We start from the raw sequence: 22785 nt of genomic DNA on the forward strand, positions 1-22785 counted from the left end.
AAGGGGGTAGATCAGGAATCTTTGGATTGTGGCCCTAAAACTCAACTGAAATAAACAGACCAAATAATCAGGGACATGCATCCTAATGATTCTATTCTGTCATGGATGATAATAATTAATACTGACATTTTCTGGTGTGCAAACATTTGATCATAATCCTTCTCAGTTATTCTATAACTTAGGATATAATCAATGTTGATTTTATCTTGTGCAAACATTATCATAATTTTCACTATCATATCTCAGTTCATCTATTACTTTCATACTTGCTCCCAAAAAGGCTCTTACATTTTCATGTTTATTTACAAAGACAAAGAAATTGCATGGATGGACATTGACAGGAATAAAACCTAGTATTGACGTGGTTGTACTTTCCTAATACACCCTCACATGGCAACTTTGATCCGCATAGATACTAATCATTTAGACCACAGGGATTGGTGGAAGTCATGCAAAACTGTTTTTTCCGCATTCATGTAATGATAGCACTGAAGCAGACACATTGAGCACACATTGGGCATGTCAAAGCTTGTTGTATTAATTACATACGCCAACAACAAAGGTGATGGATACAATTTGGGATTTTAACTTTCCTTACCGGGACAGTCACGCAATACTGGAATATAAAAGTAAACCAGAAACCCTGAACATGTGAGTAGATATATTATTAATGAGCTAGCAATGCTGTGTGTGTGCTCATCTGTATGGGGTGCAAGTCCAACTGACCGTCAGCTGGCAAGAGATCGTGTGTGTGTGGTGTAATGTTACTGATTCAAAAAACCCATGGAATGTCAGAATATAACTATAGGGATTATATTAATTCTAGGTATAATAGATTGAAGCTAGTATAAACTGCTGGTCGTCTCTTATGGGACCATGTAGCACAAATCTATTGCTACATGCTAATGCTAGCTAGGTAGGTTTTGGTAGGGGCGCGTCAGTTTTAGCTAGGTGGCTGTCACTGGCTAGAATCGTGTGTATGGTGTACTGATTCAAACAAACCATCAGATGACATTTCAGAATATAATTCATTATATGGCTAATAGATTGAAGTTAGTATCAATTGCAGATCTCCTCTTATGAGAGCAGGTAGCATTGTTAGTCTATGCTCGCTAGCTAGTTAGCTAGTTTAGCTAGCTAGGTAATTCATTTTGATCTCAGATCTACTTAGCTAGCTAGTTCTTACCAGTGTCTGGATGTCGGCGTTTCAGAGCAAGTTCAACCATCATTTTCCCCCGGGAATGCTGTGCCATGGTGTTGTATCCCTAGATTAGCTATGTGTGTGTAGTTGTCAGTCAGTGATACAATCGAACTTGTATGACACTATCAGAATAAAATGATATGAAACCAAGGTAAAACGCAGTAACTGCAGCCAAGGGCAGGTTGAAACCAAGCTATAAGGCAGTATGTTCAGTTAGTGCCATTTACCTTGGTTTCACAGTAACTTTTTGCAGTTACTACTAATACCACCCCCATTTTCTCCAAAACACAATACAATAGAGGCAGGATACTTGTCCACATGATTAAGCATGCGTTTAATGTAACAAAAATGACATTAACACATTTTCAACCAAATGAGCATGGGAGGGCAGTGTAGCCTTGGCAAGATTAACTATTTAGCAGTTTGCTTATTAGTTCAAATTGACAGGCTAATTTATTCAACATGACTAACGGGGCGATTTCGAGGTAAGAAGTGCTTCCGTTGCCTAATAGCCTGCTGGAATAGGCTAACGTTACTGAGGATGAATTCATAATTTCAATCACTGAATTAAATATTAATAATATGCATATGAACTGAATAGGCCCATGTTTGTCAACAGCCAGTGTTTTTACCTGCAGCCTAATCTAGACATTGCCATTTAATAATTGCATAATAAGCCAAGGCTACAACTACAAACTGAAGTTATAAGATAGCCTATTTAAATCCAGCGGTGTAAAATACTTAAGTAGTACTTTAAAGTATTTTTACTTAAATCGTTTTTTTATGTATCTGTACATTACTATTTATATTTTTGACAATGTGTACTTTACATCTTAACCAGACAGGTTAAGAGGGCCACAGCTGGGGTAACTAGCAGGACTGAGTTGACGAGTGTTCTTAAGTGAGGTATCCTTGGACATGACTGTTAATTAGCCAGTTGTGGGCTACCAAAAGTCCAGATCCGTGGTACTGGCTTGATCACAGTTGGACTGGTGAGGTTAAGATATTGAACGAAGAACGAGAGTGCAGTTGACGCCTTGCGAGGCATCTGACTTTGGTATAATGGTATGGGTTTCCCTGTTCATATAGACAGGGTTTGAAATCCTGTGTGGCTAATCTTTGTACAATGTGTACTTTACATCTTAACCAGACAGGTTAAGAGGGCCACAGCTGGGGTGCGGTAGGTTGACGTACGTGGGTTTTGAGTTGGTCCCTTTTAATGGATCATTTGATAAAGATGAGATTTAAGCATTATTCAACTGTCTACAAAGTCTGGGCAATTGTCTCAAACTGATTGGAGTGTGTCCACTTTTGGTTAACTTACCTAACGATGTAACTATAAAATGCTTATTGTATTATTCTCTGTATGGGTACTACATTTAAAATAAAACTGCCCATAAGGCAGTATGAGAGGAATTGCTTTATTTATCAAATAAACCTTTTCCCATAAAGTTCGAGCGAATTTAGATGGAATCTCGACGTAACTTATAACGTCGTACAAAGCCTAGGGTTTCCATCAAACTTAGTATCATTGTGGAGCAAATGTGATATGTAAATATGTCGCTTGAGAAAAGATAATCTGCTTTTATTACAAAGCGCAAGATCTGGTTTTAAGTCAATGAATGTCGATTTAACTCGTTGACTGCTAATCTATTCCTTTTGCGCATGTGAGAATCTCTGCAGAGACGCGCGTGGACCTGTAGGGCTATTTATGGTAATTGTGTGTTATGGGCCAGATGTTAAGACCACAAACCATTGTAATTGGGATATTTCGGGATTTCTTCGTCATTTCAATAGCATTGCATCTATGATATTGACCAAAATATATGGGTTTCTGATTGTAATTCAAGTATTGGTATGTTTTGCCTGGACAGATACTGCCGCCAGTGTTTAAGATATAAACTGAACGTTTTAACAGCTTGCTTAAGTTCAAATTGAAAGGCTAATTTATTCATTATAAATAGCGAGGCGATTTCAATGTAATACATTGTCTGTTGCCTAAAATGGTCTGCTGGATTAACATATTGTTGTATTTAAATAACTGAATCAAATATGGGACAGTTCCCTACATCTAATGAGTTCTAATAATAGTGGATAGGTAATTGCGATAGAGCTGTGACCATGAACATAATTGAAATCTAAACATGGGTATTACTTATTGCAGGATACAAATGCAATGAACTGAATTTGTGGGCAGAAAAGGGATCTGGTATTCTGAAGTGTGTTTTTTTTTTTTTTTTTGGATTGACTGATGTATTTTATAAATTTGGTGCATTACAAGTTACTTTTAAAGTCTTGGACATTTCATAAGTTGAAAGCTGAAAGAGAAGAGCTAATTATCAAGTTTGTTTTTAACCTTACGATAGAGGTAAGCGCAGAACGTTGTTTGAGAATGGGTTATATTTTTTTTGTCGTGCTCGCTGGGCTATATTGGGCTGTAAGGGATGCAGTGGGACATTTGCGGTAGAGGTCTGAATAGTTGAATCGGAAACGTTCTTTGATAATTACTCTTGCTGGGTTTTATAGTTTAGGTACCACAGTAAGTTAATGTATTCCAACATTATAATCTGTTTCCATTATGTGGAACGGTGTCCAGTCATTAAAGTGGATTGCAGGTTAGTTTTGACTATTGCGCTGATGAGACAGCACCATCTTTTTGAAGGTTCTAGATTTGTTAAACAGGTTTATATTTTTACTCAATTAATGCAACAGGTTGAAATGATTAGATTAACGGAAAGGATTACTGATTCCTTACACTGAGACATTGACTACATTTGCGACAGAAAAAAGTATTACATTTAGTGGTTAAAGGAAACATCTAACCTGTTGGGGATAGGGGGCAGTATTTACACAGCCGGATAAAAAAACGTACCCGATTTAATCTGGTTACTACTCCTGCCCGGTAACTAGAATATGCATATAATTATTGGCTTTGGATAGAAAACACCCTAAAGTTTCTAAAACTGTTTGAATGGTGTCTGTGAGTATAACAGAACTCATATGGCAGGCAAAAACCTGAGAAGATTCCTTACAGGAAGTGGCCTGTCTGACAAGTTCTTGTTCATCTTGGCTCTTTTTATTGAAGACTGAGGATCTTTGCTGTAACGTGACACTTCCTACGGCTCCCATAGGCTCTCAGAACCCGGGAAAAAGCTGAATGATATCGAGGCAGCCCCTGGCTGAAACACATTAGCGCGTTTGGATAGTGGCCTGTCAGAGGACCATCAGACTGGGGCTCGTGCACGAGGGCACGAGATGTTTTTATTTTCTCTCTCTTTGAACGACAACCACCACTCCCGGTCGGAATATTATCGCTTTTTTACGAGAAAAATGGCATAAAAATTGATTTTAAACAGCGGTTGACATGCTTCGAAGTACGGTAATGGAATATTTAGAATTTTTTTGTCACGAAATGCGTCGTGCTCGTCACCCTTCTTTACCATTCGGATAGTGTCTTGAACGCACGAACAAAACGCCGCTATTTGGATATAACTATGGATAATTTGGGACCAAACCAACATTTGTTATTGAAGTAGAAGTCCTGGGAGTGCATTCTGACGAAGAACAGCAAAGGTAATAACATTTTTCTTATAGTAAATCTGACTTTGGTGAGTGCTAAACTTGCTGGGTGTCTAAATTACTAGCCCTGTGATGCCGGGCTATCTACTGAGAATATTGCAAAATGTGCTTTCACCGAAAAGCTATTTTTAAATCGGACATAGCGAGTGCATAGAGGAGTTCTGTATCTATAATTCTTAAAATAATTGTTATGTTTTTTGTGAATGTTTATCGTGAGTAATTTAGTAAATTCACCGGAAGTGTTCGGTGGGAATGCTAGTCACATGCTAATGTAAAAAGCTGTTTTTTGATATAAATATGAACTTGATTGAACAAAACATGCATGTATTGTATAACATAATGTCCTAGGGGTGTCATCTGATGAAGATCATCAAAGGTTAGTGCTGCATTTAGCTGTGGTTTGGGTTTATGTGACATTATATGCTAGCTTGAAAAATGGGTGTCTGATTATTTCTGGCTGGGTACTCTGCTGACATAATCTAATGTTTTGCTTTCGTTGTAAAGCCTTTTTGAAATCGGACAGTGTGGTTAGATTAACGAGAGTCTTGTCTTTAAAAAGGTGTAAAATAGTCATATGTTTGAGAAATTGAAGTAATATCATTTCTAAGGTTGTTGTTGAGTAGGTAAGCGTCCCACCTATCCCAGAGAGGCTAAGGCAAAACAGCTATTCCATATGTTGTTGGACATTGGTCTAGTCATGTTGCGCAACTTGGAACCAATGTTTTTCTGGATCAAACGCGCCAAATAAATGGACATTTTGGATATATAATGACGGAATTAATCGAACAAAAGGACCATTTGTGATGTTTATGGGACATATTGGAGTGCCAACAGAAGAAGCTCGTCAAAGGTAAGGAATGAATTATATCGTTATTTCTGAGTTTTGTGTCGCGCCTGGCGGGATGAAATATGATTGTCTGTGTTTGTTTGGTGGAGTGCCTTCCTCAGATAATAGCATGGTTTCCTTTCGCTGTAAAGCCTTTTTGAAATCTGACACGGTGGCTGGATTAACAAGAAGTAAAGCTTTCATTTGGTGTATTGCACTTGTGATTGTATGAAAGTTAAATATTTCTAATAATTTTATTTGAATTTGGCGCTCTGCCATTTCATCGGATGTGGCCAAATCGATCCCGTTAACGGGATTTGATCCATAAGGTCTTGTTAAGGATTGTAAATCATGCAGCGCATTATGTCAAGATTGCAGATTTTAGAGAAACAACAAATGTCGATACATGTAAATGTATGTAGGCTGAAGGCTTAAATTCTTGTTAATATATCTGCACTGTCCAATTTACAGTAGCTATTACTGCAAAAAATATGCCATGCTATTGTTTGAGGAGAGCTCCTAACAACAAAATACTTTTTTCACCATGATAGGTTTGATAAATTCACCTCTGAAGGTGAAATGTGTACTTACATTCTGAAATCTCTGTTCTGTGCAACAGTCAGGGTATATGCAGCAGTTTGGGCCGCCTGGCTCGTTGCGAACTGTGTGATGACTATTTCTTCCTAACAAAGACAGCCAACTTCGCCAAACGGGGGATGATTTAACAAAAGCGCATTTGTGAAAAAAGCACAATCGTTGCACGAATGTACCTAACCATAAACATCAATGCCTTTCTTAAGAAGAAAAAATACTGAAATATCATAATTTGATGCTGACTTTTTAAATTGACTTCAAGCAAATTTAAGTCAGTAGTATTGTTTGAAAATAAGACGCATGGTTAGAATATTGCTGTCCATCAATGATTCCTAACCAAAGTTACGGAGCCTGTGCAATTTTGACAAGAACTATGGAAATAGTGCCTTGAGAAAGTACTCATACCCCTTGATTTGTTCCACATTTTGGTGTTACAGCCTGAATTCAAAATGTATTAAATCGATTTTGTTCTCACCCATCTATACACCAATACCCCATAATGACAATGTAAAAACGTGTTTCTAGATGTTTTGCAAATTTATTGAAAATGAAATACAGAAATATGTAATTTACGTAAGCATTCACACCCCTGAGACAATACTTTATAAACTCAGCAAAAACAGAAACGTCCTCTCACTGTCAACTGCATTTATTTTCAGCAAAATTAACATGTAAATATTTGTATGAACATAAGATTCAACAACTGAGACATAAACTGAACAAGTTCCACAGAAATGTGACTAACAGAAATGGCATGTGTCCCTGAAAAAAGGGGGTTGTCAAAATCAAAAGTAACAGTCAGTATCTGGTGTGGCCACCAGCTGCATTTAGTACTGCAGTGCATCTCCTCCTCATGGACTGCACCAGATTTGCCAGTTCTTGCTGTGAGATGTTATTCCACTCTTCCACCAAGGCACCTGCAAGTTTCCAAACATTTCTGGGGGGAATGGCCCTAGCCCTCACCCTCCGATCCAGCAGGTCCCAGATGTGCTCAATGGGATTGAGATCCGGGCTCTTCACTGGCCATGGCAGAACACTGACATTCCTGTCTTGCAGGAAATCACGCACGGAACGAGCAGTATGGCTGGTGGCATTGTCATGCTGGAGGGTCATGTCAGGATGAGCCTGCAGGAAGGGTACGACATGAGGGAGGAGGATGTCTTCCCTGTAACGCACATCGTTGACATTGCCTGCAATGACAGCAAGCTCAGTCCGATGATGCTGTGACAGACCGCCCCAGACCATGACGGACCCTGCACCTTCAAATCGATCCCGCTCCAGAGTACAGACCTCGGTGTAACGCTCATTCCTTCGACGATAAACGCGAATCCCTGGTGAGACACAACCGCATCTCGTCAGTGAGGAGCGCTTTTTGCCAGTCCTGTCTGGTCCAGCGACGGTGAGTTTGTGCCCATAGGCGACGTTGTTGCCAGTGATGTCTGGTGAGGACATGCCTTACAACAGGCCTACAAGCCCTCAGTCCAGCCTCTCTCAGCCTATTGCGGACAGTCTGAGCACTGACGGAGGGATTGTTCGTTCCTAGTGTAACTCAGGCAGTTGTTGCCATCCTGTATCTGTCCCGCAGGTGTGATGTTCGGATGTACCTATCCTGTGCAGGTGTTGTTACACGTGGTCTGCCACTACGAGGACTATCAGCTGTCCATCTTGTCTCCCTGTAGCGCTGTCTTAGGCGACTCACAGTACGGACATTGCAATTTATTGCCCTGGCCACATCTGCAGTTCTCATGCCTCCTTGCAGCATGCCTAAGGCACGGTCACACAGATGAGCAGGGACCCTGGGCATCTTTCTTTTGGTGTTTTTCAGAGTCAGTAGAAAGGCCTCTTTAGTGTCCTAAGTTTTCATAACTGTGACCTTAATTGCCTACCGTCTGTAAGCTGTTATTGTCTAACGACCGTTCCACAGGTGCATCTTCATTAATTGTTTATTGTTCATTGAACAAGCATGGGAAACAGTGTTTAAACCCTTTACAATGAAGATCTGTGAAGTTATTTGGATTTTTACGAATTATCTTTGAAAGACAGGGTCCTGAAAAAGGGAGATTTCTTTTTTTTTTGCAGAGTTTAGAACCACGTTTGGCAGCGATTTACAGCTGTGAGTCTTTATGGATAGGTCTCTAAGAGTTTTCACAACTGGATTGTGTGACATTTGCACATTTATTATTTTCAATTCTTCAAGCTCTGTCAAATTGGCTGTTGATCATTGCTAGACAATTTTCAAGTCTTACAATAGATTTTAATTACATTTAAGTCAAAACTGTAACTCGGCCACTCAGGAACCTTCACTGTGGTCTTGGTAAGCAACTCCAGTGTAGATTTGGCCTTGTTTTAAGTTATTGTCTTGCTGAAAATTGAATTCATCTCCCAGTGTCTGGTGGAAAGCAGACTGAACCAGGTTTTCCTCTTGTGATTTTGCTTGTGCTTAGCTCCATTCTGTTAATTTTGTTTTATCCTGGAAAAACTCTCCAGTCCTTAATGATTACAAGCATACCCATAACATGATGCAGCCACCACTATGCTTGAAAATCTGGAGAGTGGTACTCAATAATGTATTGGATTTGCCACGTCAAATTAATTGCTTTGCCACATTTTTTTGCAGTATTTAGTTCCTTGTTGCAAGCATGGTGCATGTTTTGGAATATTTTTTTATTCTGTACAGTTTCCTTTTCACTCTGTCAGTTAAGTTACTATTGTGGGGTAACTACAATGTTGTTGATCCATCTTCAGTTTTCTCATATCCCAACCATTCAACTCTGTAGCTGTTTTAAAGTCACCATTGTCCTCGTGGTGAAATCCTTGAGCGGTTTCCTTCCTCTCCAGCAACTGAGTTAGGAAGGACGCCCGTATCTTTGTAGTGACTGGGTCTATTGATGCAAGTGTAATTAATAATTTAACCATGCTCAAAGGGATAGTCAATGTCTGCGTTTTTGTTTTGTTTTACCTATCCACCAATAGATGCCTTTTGCAAGGCATTGGAAAACCTCCCTGGTCTTTGTTGTTGAATCTGTTTGAAATTGTTTGCTCGTCTGAGGGACCTTACAATTATCTGTATGTGTTGTGTACAGAGATGAGGAAGTAATTTAGTCCATGCAACTTATTAAAGTGCATTTGGAAAGTGTTCAGATCTTTTGACTTTTTCCAAATTTTGTTACATTACAGCCTTATTCTAAAATGGATTAAGGACATTTTTTCCTGAATCTACACACAATACCCCATAATGGCAAAGCAAACCTGTTTTTTGAATTTTTCAAATGTATAAAGAAAAAAAAAACTCACTTACAGTACCAGTCAAAAGTTTGGACACACCTAGTCATTCAAGGGGTTTTCTTAATTTGTACTATTTTCTACATTGTAGAATAATAGTGAAGGCATCAAAACTATGAAATAACACATATGGAATCATGTAGTAACCAAAAAAGCGTTAAACAAATCAAAATATATTTTATATTTTTGATTCTTCAAAGTAGCCACCCTTTGCCTTTATGACAGCTTTGCACACGCTTAGCATTCTCTCAACCAGCTTCATGAGGTAGTCTTGAAGGAGTTCCCACATATGCTAATCACTGCTTTTCCTTCACTCTGCAGTCCAATTCATCCCAAACCATCTCAATTGTGTTGAAGTCGGGTGATTGTAGAGGACAGTTCATCTGATGCAGAAGTCCATTACTCTCCTTTTTGGTCAAATAGTCCTTACACAGCCTGGAGGTGTGTTTTGGGTCATTGTCCTTTTGAAAAACAAATGATAGTCCTACTAAGCGCAAACCAGATGGGATGGCGCATTCTGCAGCGATACTCTGCGTCTCACAAAGACATGGTGGTTGGAACCAAAAATCTGAAATTTGGACTCAGATTTCCACCTGTCTAATGTCCATTGTTTGTGTTTCTTGGCCCAAGCAAGTTTCTTCTTTATTATTGGTGTCCTTTAGAAGTGTTTTTTTGCAGCAATTTGACAATGAAGACCTGATTTCACGCAGTCTCCTCTGAACAGTTCATGATGAGATCTGTCTGTAACTTGAACTCTGTGAAGCATTTATTTGGGCTGCAAATTGAGATGCAGTTAATTGCTGATTTCTGAGGCTGGTAACTCTAATGAAGTTATCCTCTGCAGCAGAGGTAACTCTGGGTCTTCCTTTCCTGTGGCGGTCCTCATGAGAGCCAGTTTCATCATAGCGTTTGATGGTTTTTGCGACTGCACTTTCCGGATTGACTGACCTACTTGTCTTAAAGTAATGATGGACTGTCGTTTCTCTTCGCTTATTTGAGCTGTTCTTGCCATAATATGGACTTGGTATTTTACCAAATAGGGCTATCTTCTGTATACCACTCCTACCTTGTCACAACACAACTGATTGGCTCAAACGCATTCAGAAGGAAAGAAATTCCACAAATTAACTTTTAACAAGGCACACCTGTTAATTGAAACGCATTCCAGGTGACTACCTCATGAAGCTGGTTCAGAGAATGCCAACAGTGGGCAAAAATGTAATCAAGGCAAAGGGTGGCTACTTTGAAGAATATCAAATCTAAAATATTTTGATTTAACATTTTTGGTTACTACATGATTGAATTTGTTATTTCATAGTTTTGATGTCTTCACTATTATAAAAACAAAAACACGAATGAATAGGGTTGTCAACTTTTGACTGGTACTGTTGAAGCACTTTTTGCAGCAATTACAGCCTAGGCTATTCGTGGGTATGCCGCTACAGGCTTGGCACACCAGTATTTGGGGAGTTTCTCCCATTTCTTCTCTGCAGATCCTCTCAATCCTCTCTCTGTCAGGTTGGATGGGGAGCATTGCTGCATTGCTATTTTCAGGTCTCCAGAGATGTTCGCTCGGGTTCAAGTCCGGACTCTGGCTGGGCCACTCAAGGACATTCAGAGACTTGTCCCAAAGCCATTCCTGTGTTGTCTTGGCCGTGTGCTTAAGGTTGTTTTCCTGTTGGAAGGGGAACCTTTACCCCAGTGTGAGGTCCTGAGCGCTCTGGAGCAGGTTTTCATCAAGGATTTCTCTGTACTTTTCTCTGTTCAAAATTTCCTTGATCCTGACTGGTCTCCCAGTCCCTGCTACTGAAAAACATCCCCACAGCATGATGCACGCACCACAATTCTTCACCGTGGCGATGGTGCCAGGTTTCCTCCAGACGTGATGCTTAGAATTCAGGCCAAAAAGTTCATTATAGCAGAGAATCTTGTTTCTCATGGTCTGATGGTTTGCCTTTTAGCAAACTGTAAGCGGGCTGTTATTTGCCTTTTACTGAGCTTCCGTCTGGCTCTCTACCATAAAGTCTTGATTGGTGGAGTGCTGCAGCGATGGTTGTCCTTCTGGAAGGTTCTCTTATCTCCACAGAGGAACTCTGGAGCTCTGTCAAAGTGACCATCGGGTTCTTGGTCACCTCCTTGACCAAGGCCCTTCTCTCTCGATTGCTCAGTTTGGTCGGGTGGCCAGCTTTTGGAAGAGTCTTGGTGATTCCAAACTCCTTCCATTTAAGAATGATGGAGGCCACTGTGTTCTTGGGGACCTTCAGTGTAGCAGAAATGTTTTGGTACCCTTCCCCAGATCTGTGCCTTGACACAATCCTATCTTGGAGCTCTATGGACAATTCCTTTGACCTCGTGGCTTGGTTTTTCCTCTGACATGCACTGTCAACTGTGGGACCTTACATGGACAGGTATGTACCTTTCCCAATCCTGTTCAATCAATTGAATTTACCACAGGTGGACTTATCTCAAGGATGTTGTAGAACATGTTTCTACAGTTGTAGAAACATCTCAAGGATGATCAATGGAATTTGGATGCACCTGAGCTAATTTGAGTCTCATAGCAAAGGGTCAGAACACTAATGTAAAAATAATCTGTTTTTTATTTTTAATAAATTAGCAAACATTTCTCAACCTGCTTTCCCTTTGTCATTATTCGGTGTTGTGTGTAGATTGGGGGAATATTTATTACATTTTAGGATAAGGCTGTAACAAAACTTTGAAAAAGTGAAGGGTTCTGAATACTGAATGCACTGTTTAACTTGTTAAGCACATTTTTACTCCTGAATTTATTTAGGCTTGCCATAACAATACTTATTGACTTCAGACATTTAAGCTTTTCATTTTTAATACATTTTTTAAACTGTCTAAACATAATTCCACTTTGACATTATGGGGTATTGTGTGTGTAGGCCAGTGACGACAAAAAATCTCTAAATTCAATCAATTTTCAATTCAGGTGGTAACAAACAAAATGTGGAAAAAGTCACAGGTTGTGAATCATTTCTGAAGGCACTTTTGTACAGTATGTTGCCCTTAGAGTTGTGCAAAGTTAGTAGAATCTTAATGAAAATGATTCACAGCTGTAATGGCTGCCAAAGGTGCTTCCACCAAATATTAACTCGGGGTGGGTGAAGACTTATCCAAGTATGATATTTCATTTTTTGGGGGGGGTGGGGGACATTTTCTAAACTTTCTTTCATTTTCAAAATGTGGAATAGGTTGTGTAGGATCATTTTTATCCTCACATTTTGGAAAAAAAATGGAAGGCAGCAAAATGTGAAAAGTGCAAGGGGGTGTAGAGCACAACAGTTAGTTATCAACAAATGCAACAACATTACATCAATGTAATATAATTCTATAATTCCATTTTTCCTAGTGACCCTTGCAATGAGAAGAGCAAAGCATGTCACGGAAGCTGTTCTATGCTGTGTGATTCTCGTCATCCACAGGATTTCTGAAAGTAGGTTTCCAATTTATCTCATAAAATCTCATACTATTGAGCTCAAGTTTTTTATTTTTTATTATTGACACAGGGCAGGCAATAACACACCAAACACACACTCCCATCATTCTAGACCTTGTCCTTTTAGGAAACAACAAGGCACACACATCAGCTCAGTATGTTCACTATGTTTTGAGACATGCTGAACATGCACAAGCATCTGGAATGTCTTGAATATCTTACTCTTGAATAACTGTATGAACAGAGTCAATGTTTTTGACTTATTATTCTAATACTATATTCACTACGTAGCTTCAGCCTAGACTGGACACAGATCTGAATATGCTTTAGCCATCTCTGACTATGGCTGCCCAAATGGGATTAAGGTCAAATATGTTTTTGCAATAGTCGTACACAAATGTCTGCATTAATAGGAGATCATATTTCACAAGCACAGCTATATACAAACAATTATCTTATTTGTGTATGTTTAGGTACCATTTCTGTAAATTATATATTTTTTTTAGTTTAAGCATCTATTCTACAGGTACATTTTTGACTGTTTTTTGAGCCTATGTTTTCTCAAGGTATACGGGTGATTGGAGGAAGCAGGACTGTGGTACAGGGAGAGGACGTGGACTTATCCTGCAGTCTGCTAGAGACAGATGAGGAGCTTGAACAGATAACATGGCAGAAAAGGACTCTGGAAGAACCAGAGAACCATAATTTCTTCCTTATTTATCCCAATGGGGTTACTGACTTTATTTCATCGAATGGATTGGAAAATAGAGTCCAGTTTTTTGGGAACCTGACAGAAAACATTGGTTCTATTCGAATAAAAGCTGCCAGACTGTTGGATGAAGGCAACTTCACATGCGTCTTCAGTGTTTTCCCAAGTGGAGTATACAGCATAGAGATACCTCTTACTGTGCTAGGTAAGAACACTTCCTTCTTTGCCTCACTGTTTCTACTTTTGACGTTGTAGAAAGAGTGTGAAATATCAATACCAGAAAGTGGGTAGTGGTTCAGTATTAAAGTGAAGTAAGAGCAGAGACCTCATCTACACATTTCTGTTATTTGTTTTTTTTAACCAATATTCTCTTACTTACCACCGAAGTTGTAACGAGAGCACATCAACTCTCAATATACTCGGTGGTCAGTTTATTAGGTACATCCATCTAGTACCGGGTCAAACCCCCCTTTGCCTCCAAAACAGCCTGAAGCCTTCGGGGAATGGAAACGTTTCTCAATTGGTATCAAGGGACCTAACGTGTGCCAGGAAAACATGCCCCACACCATTATACCACCAACACCAGCCTGTACCGATTAAACCAAGCAGGATGGGGCCATGGACTCATGCTGCTTACACCAAATTCTGACTCTGCCATCAGCATGAAGCAACAGGAACTGGGATTCGTCAGCCCAGGTGATGTTTTTCCACTCCTCAATTGTCAAGTGTTGGTGATCGCGTGGCCGCTGTCACACACTTCGTAATCGGGTTTGGTCGTCTGCTGCAGTACCCCATCTGTGACAAGGACCGATGAGTGGTGCGTTCCAAGATGCCGGTCTGCACACCATTGTACTGTACCGTTATTTGCCTGTTTGTGGCCCGCCTGTTAGCTTGTAGGATTCTTGCCATTCTCCTTCGACCTATCAACGAGCTGTTTTTGCCAACTGGACTGCTGCTGCTGACTGGCTGTTTTTTGTTGGTCGCACCATTCTCAGTAAACCCTAGACACTGTCGTGCGTGAAAAGCCCAGGAGGTCAGCAGTTTCTGAGATATTGGAACAGGCGTTCCTGGCACCGCAGATCATACCATGCTCAAAGTTGCTTAGGTCACTCGTTTTGCCCATTCTAACGTTCAATCGAACAGTGACTGAATGCCTCGACGCCTGTCTGCCTGCTTTTATATAGCAAGCCATGGCCACGTTAACTCAATCTTAGGAGCAAACCATTTTTGCTTTACTGTCAGTCACTTTGGATAAAAGCGTCTGCTAAACAGCATATATTAATATACATTTTTCAGATGTAAGTAGTATTTCTTCAAAAGTCTTAAGTTCAAAACTGTAAGGTAATAACACTTGTAATGCTCCCTATCTTATGTTCAGAACCTTTTATTTATTTTTATTGAACACAACTTTTACCCCCGAGTCATTCATGCAAAATCTTAAGTTTTCTATGAAATACCATGGGAACATTTTGTTTTGTCACTAATACAACAGATAATGATAGGCTCACTGCAAAAGATACAAGATGTACATTACAAAACTGTTATTTTTGAAGTGCTGAATAGTAGATAGTAAATATAATTTTCAATACGATAGTATTTGACTAACCTGTCATCCAAAACCGAATTTGCATATCAATCACTTTGGTGCAATTTTCAGGTATAAACTATTAGCACAAAAATCTAAACAGATCATCAAAATGGCTTATGTTGCAAGTCTATTTTTAATTGACAACAAATACACAAAATAATTTGTTCACTGCACCAAATCACTCTTTCACTTTAGAATACATTTTCAAATATAAGTATCTGCTTTCACAATGCAATACTCACTTACTTTTGAAATTACTTGACATTTAACTATGACTGAATCCATCAGTTCAAAACTGATACCTGCTGAATCAAAATTGTAGAAAGGTCAGTTTAGGTATATAATTGCTGAATACAGTAGAATTATATACTTTTAGATAAAATCCCATTTTATTTGTCACAGTCTAAACCTGTTGGTTACGAAGTAACAGTGAAATGCTTACTTACGGGCCCTTCCCAACAATACAGAGAAAAATAAAATAGATAAATAATAGAAAAGTGGTAACGCGTAATAATGATAAATGCACAATGAGTAACAATAACTTGGCTATATACACGGGGTACCAGTACCGAGTTGATGTGCAGGAGTATGAGTTCATTGAGACAGATATGTACATATAAGTGCATTTGGAAAGTATTCAGACCCCTTGAATTTTTCCACATTTTGTTAAGTTACAGCCTTATTCTAAAATGGATTCAATAGTTTTTTCCCCTCATCAATTTACACACAACTGAAATTTCACATTTACGTAAGTATTAACACCTTTTACTCCCAAGTGGCGCGGGCTCCCGAGTGGCGCAGCGGTCTAAGGCACTGCACCTCAGTGCAAGAGGCGACACTACAGTTCCTGGTTCAAATCCAGGCTGAATCACATCCGGCTGTGATTGGGAGTCCCATAGGGCGGCGCACAATTGGCCCAGCATCGTCCGGGGTAGGCCGTCATTGTAAATAAGAATTTGTTCTTAACTGACTTGCCTAGTTAAATAAAGGTTAAATAAAAAAAATAAACAATTACTCAGTACTTTGTTGAAGCACCTTTGGCAGTGATTACAGCCTCGAGTCTTCTTGAGTATGATGCTACGAGCTTGGCACACCTGTATTTGGGGAGTTTCTCCCATTCTTCTCTGCAGATCCTCTCAAGCTCTGTCAGGTTGGATGGGGAGCGTCTCTGCACAGCTGTTTTCAGGTCTCTCCAGAGATGTTCAATCGGGTTCATGTCCGGGCTCTGGAGGGCCACTCAAGGACATTCAGAGACTTGTCCCGTAAGGCACTCCTGCGTTGTCTTTGCTGTGTGCTTAGGGTTGTTGTCCTGTTGGAAGGTGAACCTTTGCCACAGCCTGAGTTCCTGAGCGCTCTGGAGCAGATTTTCATCAAGGATCTCTCTGTACTTTGCTCCGATCCTGACTGGTCTCCCAGTCCCTGCCGCTGAAAAACATCCCCACAGCCTGATGCTGCCACCACCATGCTTCACCGTAGGGATAGTGCCAGGTTTCCTCAAGAAGTGACTGTTGGCATTCAGGCCAAAGAGTTCAATCTTGGTTTCATCAGACCAGAGAATTTTGTTTCTCATTGTCTGAGAGTCCTTTAGGTGGCTTTTGGCAAACTCCAAGCGGGCTGTGATGTGCCTTTTACTGAGGAGTGGCTTCCGTTTGGCCACTCTACCATATAGGCCTGATTGGTGGAGTGCTGCAGAGATGGTTGTCCTTCTGGAAGGTTCTCCCATCTTCACAGAGGAACTCTGGAGCTCTGTCAGAGTGACCATTGGGTTCTTGGTTAGCTCCTTGGCCCAAGGCCCTTCTCCCCTGTTTGCTCAATTTGGCCAGGTGGCTAGCTCTAGGAAGAGTCTTGGTGGATCCAAACTTCTTCCATTTAAGAATGATGGAGGTCACTGTGTTCTTGGTGACATTGAATGCTGCAGAATTGTTTTGTCGCCCTTCCACAGATCTGTTCCTCGACACAATCCTGTCTCGGAGCTCTACAGACAATTCCTTTGACCTCATGGCTTGGTTTTTGCTCTGACATGGGACCTTATATAGATAGGTATGTGCCTTTCCAAATCATGTCTAATCAATTTAATTTACCACAGGTGGACACCAATCAAGTTGTAGAAACTGGAGCTCAATTTCGAGTCTCATAGCAAAGGGTCTGAATACTTATGTACAGTTGAAGTCGGAAGTTTACATACACCTTAGCCAAATATATTTATATTTCCCTGTCTTAGATCAGTTTGGATCACCACTTTATTTTAAGAATGTGAAATATCAGAATAATAGTAGAGAGAAGGATTTATTACAGCTTTTATTTATTTCATCACATTCCCAGTGGGTCAGAAGTTTACATACACTCAATTGGTATTTGGTAGCGTTGCCTTTAAATTGTTTAACTTGGGTCAAACGTTTCAGGTAGCCTTCCACAAGCTTCCCACAAGTTGGGCCCGTTCCTCCTGACAGAGCTGGTGTAACTGAGTCAGACTTGTAGGCCTCCTTGCTCGCAAACGCTTATTCAGTTCTGCCCACAATTTTTTTTATGGGATTGAGGTCAGGGTTTTGTGATGGCCACTCCAATACCTTGACTTTGTTGTCCTTAAGCCATTTTTACACAACTTTGGAAGTATGCTTGGGGTCATTGTCCATTTGGAAGACCCATTTTTTGACCAAGCTTTAACTTCCTGACTGATGTCTTGAGATGTTGCTTCAATATATCCACATAATTTTTCTGCCTCATGATGCCATCTGTTTTGTGAAGTGCACCAGTCCCTCCTGCAGCAAAGCACCCCCACAACATGATGCTGCCACCCCTGTGCTTCACAGTTGGGATGGTGTTCTTCGGCTTGCAAGCCTCCCCCTTTTTCCTCCAAACATAACGATGGTCATTATGGCCAGCAGTTTTATTTTTGTTTCATCAGACCAGATGGCATTTCTTCAAAGAGTACGATCTTCGTCCCCATGTGCAGTTGCAAACCGTAGCCTGGCTTTTTTATGGCGGTTTTGAAGCAGTGGCTTTTTCCTTGCTGAGCTGCCTTTCAGGTTATGTCGATATAGGACTCGTTTTACTGTGCATATAGATACTTTTGTACCTGTTTCCTCCAGCATCTTCACAAGGTCCTTTGCTGTTGTTCTGGGATTGATTTGCACTTTTCACACCAAAGTATGTTCATCTCTAGGAGACAGAACACGTCTCCTTCCTGAGCGGCATGACAGCTGCGTGGTCCCATGGTGTTTATACTTGCATGCTATTGTTTGTACAGATGAACGTGGTACCTTCTGGTCTTTGCTAATTTCTTTTGATTTTCCCATGATGTCAAGCAAAGAGGCACTGAGTTTGAAGGAAGGCCTTGAAATACATCTACAGGTACACCTCCAATTGACTCAAATGATGACAATTAGCCTATCAGAAGCTAACCAGAATAGAAAGAGGAGTGGGAGGCCCCGGTGCAGAACTGAGCAAGAGGACAAGTAAATTAGAGTCCCAGCATCCCGGAGTTGCCTCTTCGCTGTTGACATTTAGACTTGTGTTTTGTGGGTACTATTTAATGAAGCTGCCAGTTGAGGACTTGTGAGGCATCTGTTTCTCAAACTAGACACTCTAATGTACTTGTCCTCTTGCTCAGGCCTCCCACTCCTCTTTCTATTCTGGTTAGAGCCAGTTTGCGCTGTTCTGTGAAAGGAGTAGTACACAGCCTTGTACGAGATCTTCAGTTTCTTGGAAATTTCTTGCATGGAATAGCCTTCATTTCTCAGAAGAAGAATGTGTTACCAGTTTAGTGCTTTGTACTTTTCTGTGGAAATGAAACATGCTTTTTGTGTGTCTGTAGTTAGGTTTCCATCCAATTGGCGACAGATTTTCATGTGAATATTTTAGAATCCTCATAAAATATGTGTATTTTCCCACCAATCAGTGCATGACGACAGTGCACACAAAATGTACTTTTTCGCTTAAATTTTCATGTATCGAATAAACATCAAAAGTTACATTTGTTTCCATCGCATTTAACTCAACTGATAGTTTTGTCATAAAACTGTTGTGTTAAAATGTACCTACTCTGGTCTTGTCATTTGCGCTCTAGTTCGCAGATATTGTGTGGGTGGGCTGTGAGGGATGTCTAATGTGCATGATGAGATTATTATGGATAAGAGCGAGAATATTTGTATTTGTCAAAAGGCAGACAAGCATCTATTATCATGTCACCAGAATAAGATCCTTGATATGTATTAGAAAGCAGCATCAAGCTCATCACCTTGCACTTTCACCACCCTCTGAAACTTAATACCTCAGGTGCCGGTACCTCACACCAGAGGGTGAGCTAAAACCGGATTTGCTGTACAGTAAATGTGTAGATACTAATGAAGCTTATTGCAACATGAGCATTTGAATAAGTTTCACATGACTGGCTGTGTGTTTGTTTTTTCACTAAAATGTACAATTAGTGACTAGTTCATATTTTTTGTTCTCTATTTGTTTGTTTGCTGGTCATAGTACCTCCAGTGACGAGTGTTACAGTCGATGTCCCTCCTGTCATTGGAGAGAATGAGGTTTTCTTGGCATCCTGTTTGGCTGCTGGTGCCAAGCCACAGGCAGAAGTGAGGTGGAACACGGATGCATTCGGCAGTTTGGTGAGGACGGTGACCAACTCCACCCAGCACGCCAACGGCACCACCACGGTAGTCAGCCACCTGCTCGGGGTGCCAACCAGAGCAGCCAATCAGCAGCAGGTTCAGTGTGTGGTCAAGCAGTCTGCCCTGGCAACAGAGAGAACCCTGGCCTACACAATCAACATCAACTGTAAGTATGGACTCTCTGCCTTCACTGGCTGTGGGCCTAGTAGCACCTCTAACCTGTGTGTGTGTGTGTGTGGTAGGCCTCTACTCTACCCATGGAGCCTGTTCTGCGGCTTCTGCCCTGATCACATTTGGCAGGTGGTTAGGAAGTGCAACTCAGTTTCCACCTCTTTTTGTGGGCAGTGTGCGCATAGCCTGTCTTCTCTTGAGAGCCAGGTCTGCCTACGGCTGCCTTTTTCAATAGCAAAGCTATGCTCACTGAGTCTGCACATAGTCGAGGCTTTCCCTAATTTTGGGTTAGTCACAGTGGCCAGGTATTCTGTCACTGTGTACTCTCTGTTTAGAGCCAAATGGCATTCTAGTTTGATCTGTTTTTTTGTAAATTATTTCCAATGTGTCAAGTAGTTATATTTGAGTTTTCTCATAATTTGGTTGGGTCTAATTGTGTTGCTTTCTTGGGGCTCTGTGGGGTCTGTTTGTGTTTGTGAACCGAGCCTCATGACCAGCTTGCTTAGGGGATTATTCTCCAGCTTCATCTCTCTGTAGGTGATTGCTTTGTTATGGAAGGTTTGGGAATCGCTTCCTTTTAGGTAGTTGTAGAATTTAACGGCTTTTCTGGATTTTGATATTTAGCGGATATCGGCCTAATTCTGCTCTGCAGGCATTATTTGGTGTTTTACGTTGTACACTGAGGATATTTTTGCAGAATTCTGCATGCAGATTCTCAATTTGTTTTTTGTCCCATTTTGTGAATTCTTGGTTGGTGAGCAGACCCCACAACTATGAAGGGCAATGGGTTCTACAATTGATTCAAGTATTTTTAGCCAGATCCTAATTGGGATGTTGAATTTTATGTTCCTTTTGATGGCTTAGATGGCCTTTCTTTCCTTGTCTCTCAGATCGTTCACAGCTTTGTGGAAGTTAATTGTGGCGCTAATGTTTAGGCCGAGGTATGTATAGTTTTTTAGGTGCTCTTGGGCAACAGTGTCTAGATTGTGGTGTCTGTATTTGTGGTCCTGGCAACTGGAACATTATTTTTGTCGTACTGAGATTTACTGTCAGGGCCCAGGTCTGACAGAATCAGTGCAGAACATCTAGGTGATGCTCTAGACCATCCTTGGTTGTGGACAAAAGCACCAGATCATCAGCAAACAGTAGACATTTAACTTCAGATTCTAGTAGGGTGAGCCCGGGTGCTGCAGACTGTTCTAGTGCCCTCGCCAATTCCTTGATATACACAGTGCATTCAGAAAGTATTCAGACCCTGTTTCTTTTTCCACATTTTACGTTACAGCCTTATTCTAAAATGTATACATTTTCCCCTAATCAATCTATACAAAACACCCCATAATGAAAAAGGAAAAACAGGTTTTTCAAAATGTTTGCAAATTTATAAAAATAATGAAATATCACATTTACTTAAGTATTCAGATCCTTTACTTAGTACTTTGTTCAAGTACCTTTGGCAGTGATTACAGCCTTTAAGTATTATTGGATATGATGATACAACCTTGGCACACCTGTATTTTGGAGTTACTCCCATTCTTCTTGCAGACCCTCTCAAGCTCTGTCAGGTTGAATGGGGAAGAGTCACTGCACAGCTATTTTCAGGTGTCTCCAGAGATGTTCGATCGGTTCAAGTCTGGGCTCTGGCTTGGCCACTCAAGGACATTCAGAGACTTGTCCCGAAGCCACTCCTGCGTTGTTTTGGCTGTTTGCTTAGGGTCGTTGTCCTGTAGGAAGGTGAACCTTTGCCCCAATCTGAGGTCCCGAGCGCTCTGGAGCAGGTTTTCATCAAGGATCCCTCTGTACTTTGCTCCCTCCAAGCCAGAAATAATCAGACACCCATTTTTCAAGCTAGCATATAATGTCACAAAAACCCAGAAGACAGCTAAATGCAGCACTAACCTTTGATGATCTTCATCAGATGACACACCTAGGACATTATGTTATACAATACATGCATGTTTTGTTCAATCAAGTTCATATTTATATCAAAAAACAGCTTTTTACATTAGCATGTGACGTTCAGAACTAGCATACCCCCCGCAAACTTCCGGGGAATTTGCTAACAATTTACTAAATTACTCACGATAAACGTTCACAAAAAACATAACAATTATTTTAAGAATTATAGATGCAGAACTCCTCTATGCACTCGATATGTCCGATTTTAAAATAGCTTTTTGGTGAAAGCACATTTTGCAATATTCTAAGTACATAGCCCAGCCATCACGGGCTAGCTATTTAGACACCCGGCAAGTTTAGCACTCACCAATATCAGATTTACTATTATAAAAGTTTGATTACCTTTTGTTGTCTTCGTCAGAATGCACTCCCAGGACTGCTACTTCAATAACAAATGTTGGTTTGGTCCAAAATAATCCATCGTTATATCCGAATAGCGGCGTTTTGTTCGTGCGTCCCAGACACTATCCGAAATGGTAAATCAGGGTCGCGCACATGGCGCAATTCGTGACAAAAAAAATCTAAATATTCCATTACCGTACTTCGAAGCATGTCAACCGCTGTTTAAAATCCATTTTTATGCAATTTTTCTCATAAAAAAGCGATAATATTCCGACCGGGAATGTCCATTTAGCTAAATAGAGGAAAGAAAACGAAGCTTTCGGTCGACGCGGGCACGAGCCTGAGTCTCACAGTACTGTAACCAGGCACTACCCAAACGCGCTACTTTGTTTCAGCCAGAGCCTGCAAAGCCACGATTCAGCGTTTTGCCGCCTTCTGAGAGCCTATGGCAGCCG

The 22785-nt window shown here is 40.6% G+C and overlaps 1 protein-coding gene across 9 annotated transcripts in view; it reads left to right on the forward strand.

Annotated features, from left to right (window-relative positions):
* The window catches only part of LOC106582115 (nectin-3), a 51876-nt gene that overhangs the window by 1880 nt on the left and 27211 nt on the right, over window positions 1-22785 (forward strand). For 6 of the 9 annotated variants that reach the window (XR_006761192.2, XR_006761191.2, XM_045704640.2 and 3 more), the window contains exons 2-4: window positions 12859-12942; window positions 13512-13859; window positions 19719-20024. Coding sequence is in view for 7 of the 9 variants with exons in the window: in XM_045704640.2 (XP_045560596.1) it covers window positions 12859-12942; window positions 13512-13859; window positions 19719-20024 (738 nt within the window). In the remaining 2 variants the exon portion in view is untranslated. Of the gene's footprint in view, window positions 1-496; window positions 652-12858; window positions 12943-13471; window positions 13860-19718; window positions 20025-22785 lie in introns of those variants that run through there. The other 3 variants (XM_045704642.2, XM_045704644.2, XM_045704643.2) reach the window with 3 other exon arrangements.

The sequence above is a fragment of the Salmo salar genome, chromosome 21, assembly GCF_965601325.2.
Source record: "Salmo salar chromosome 21, fSalSal1, whole genome shotgun sequence".
Taxonomy (NCBI): domain Eukaryota; kingdom Metazoa; phylum Chordata; class Actinopteri; order Salmoniformes; family Salmonidae; genus Salmo; species Salmo salar.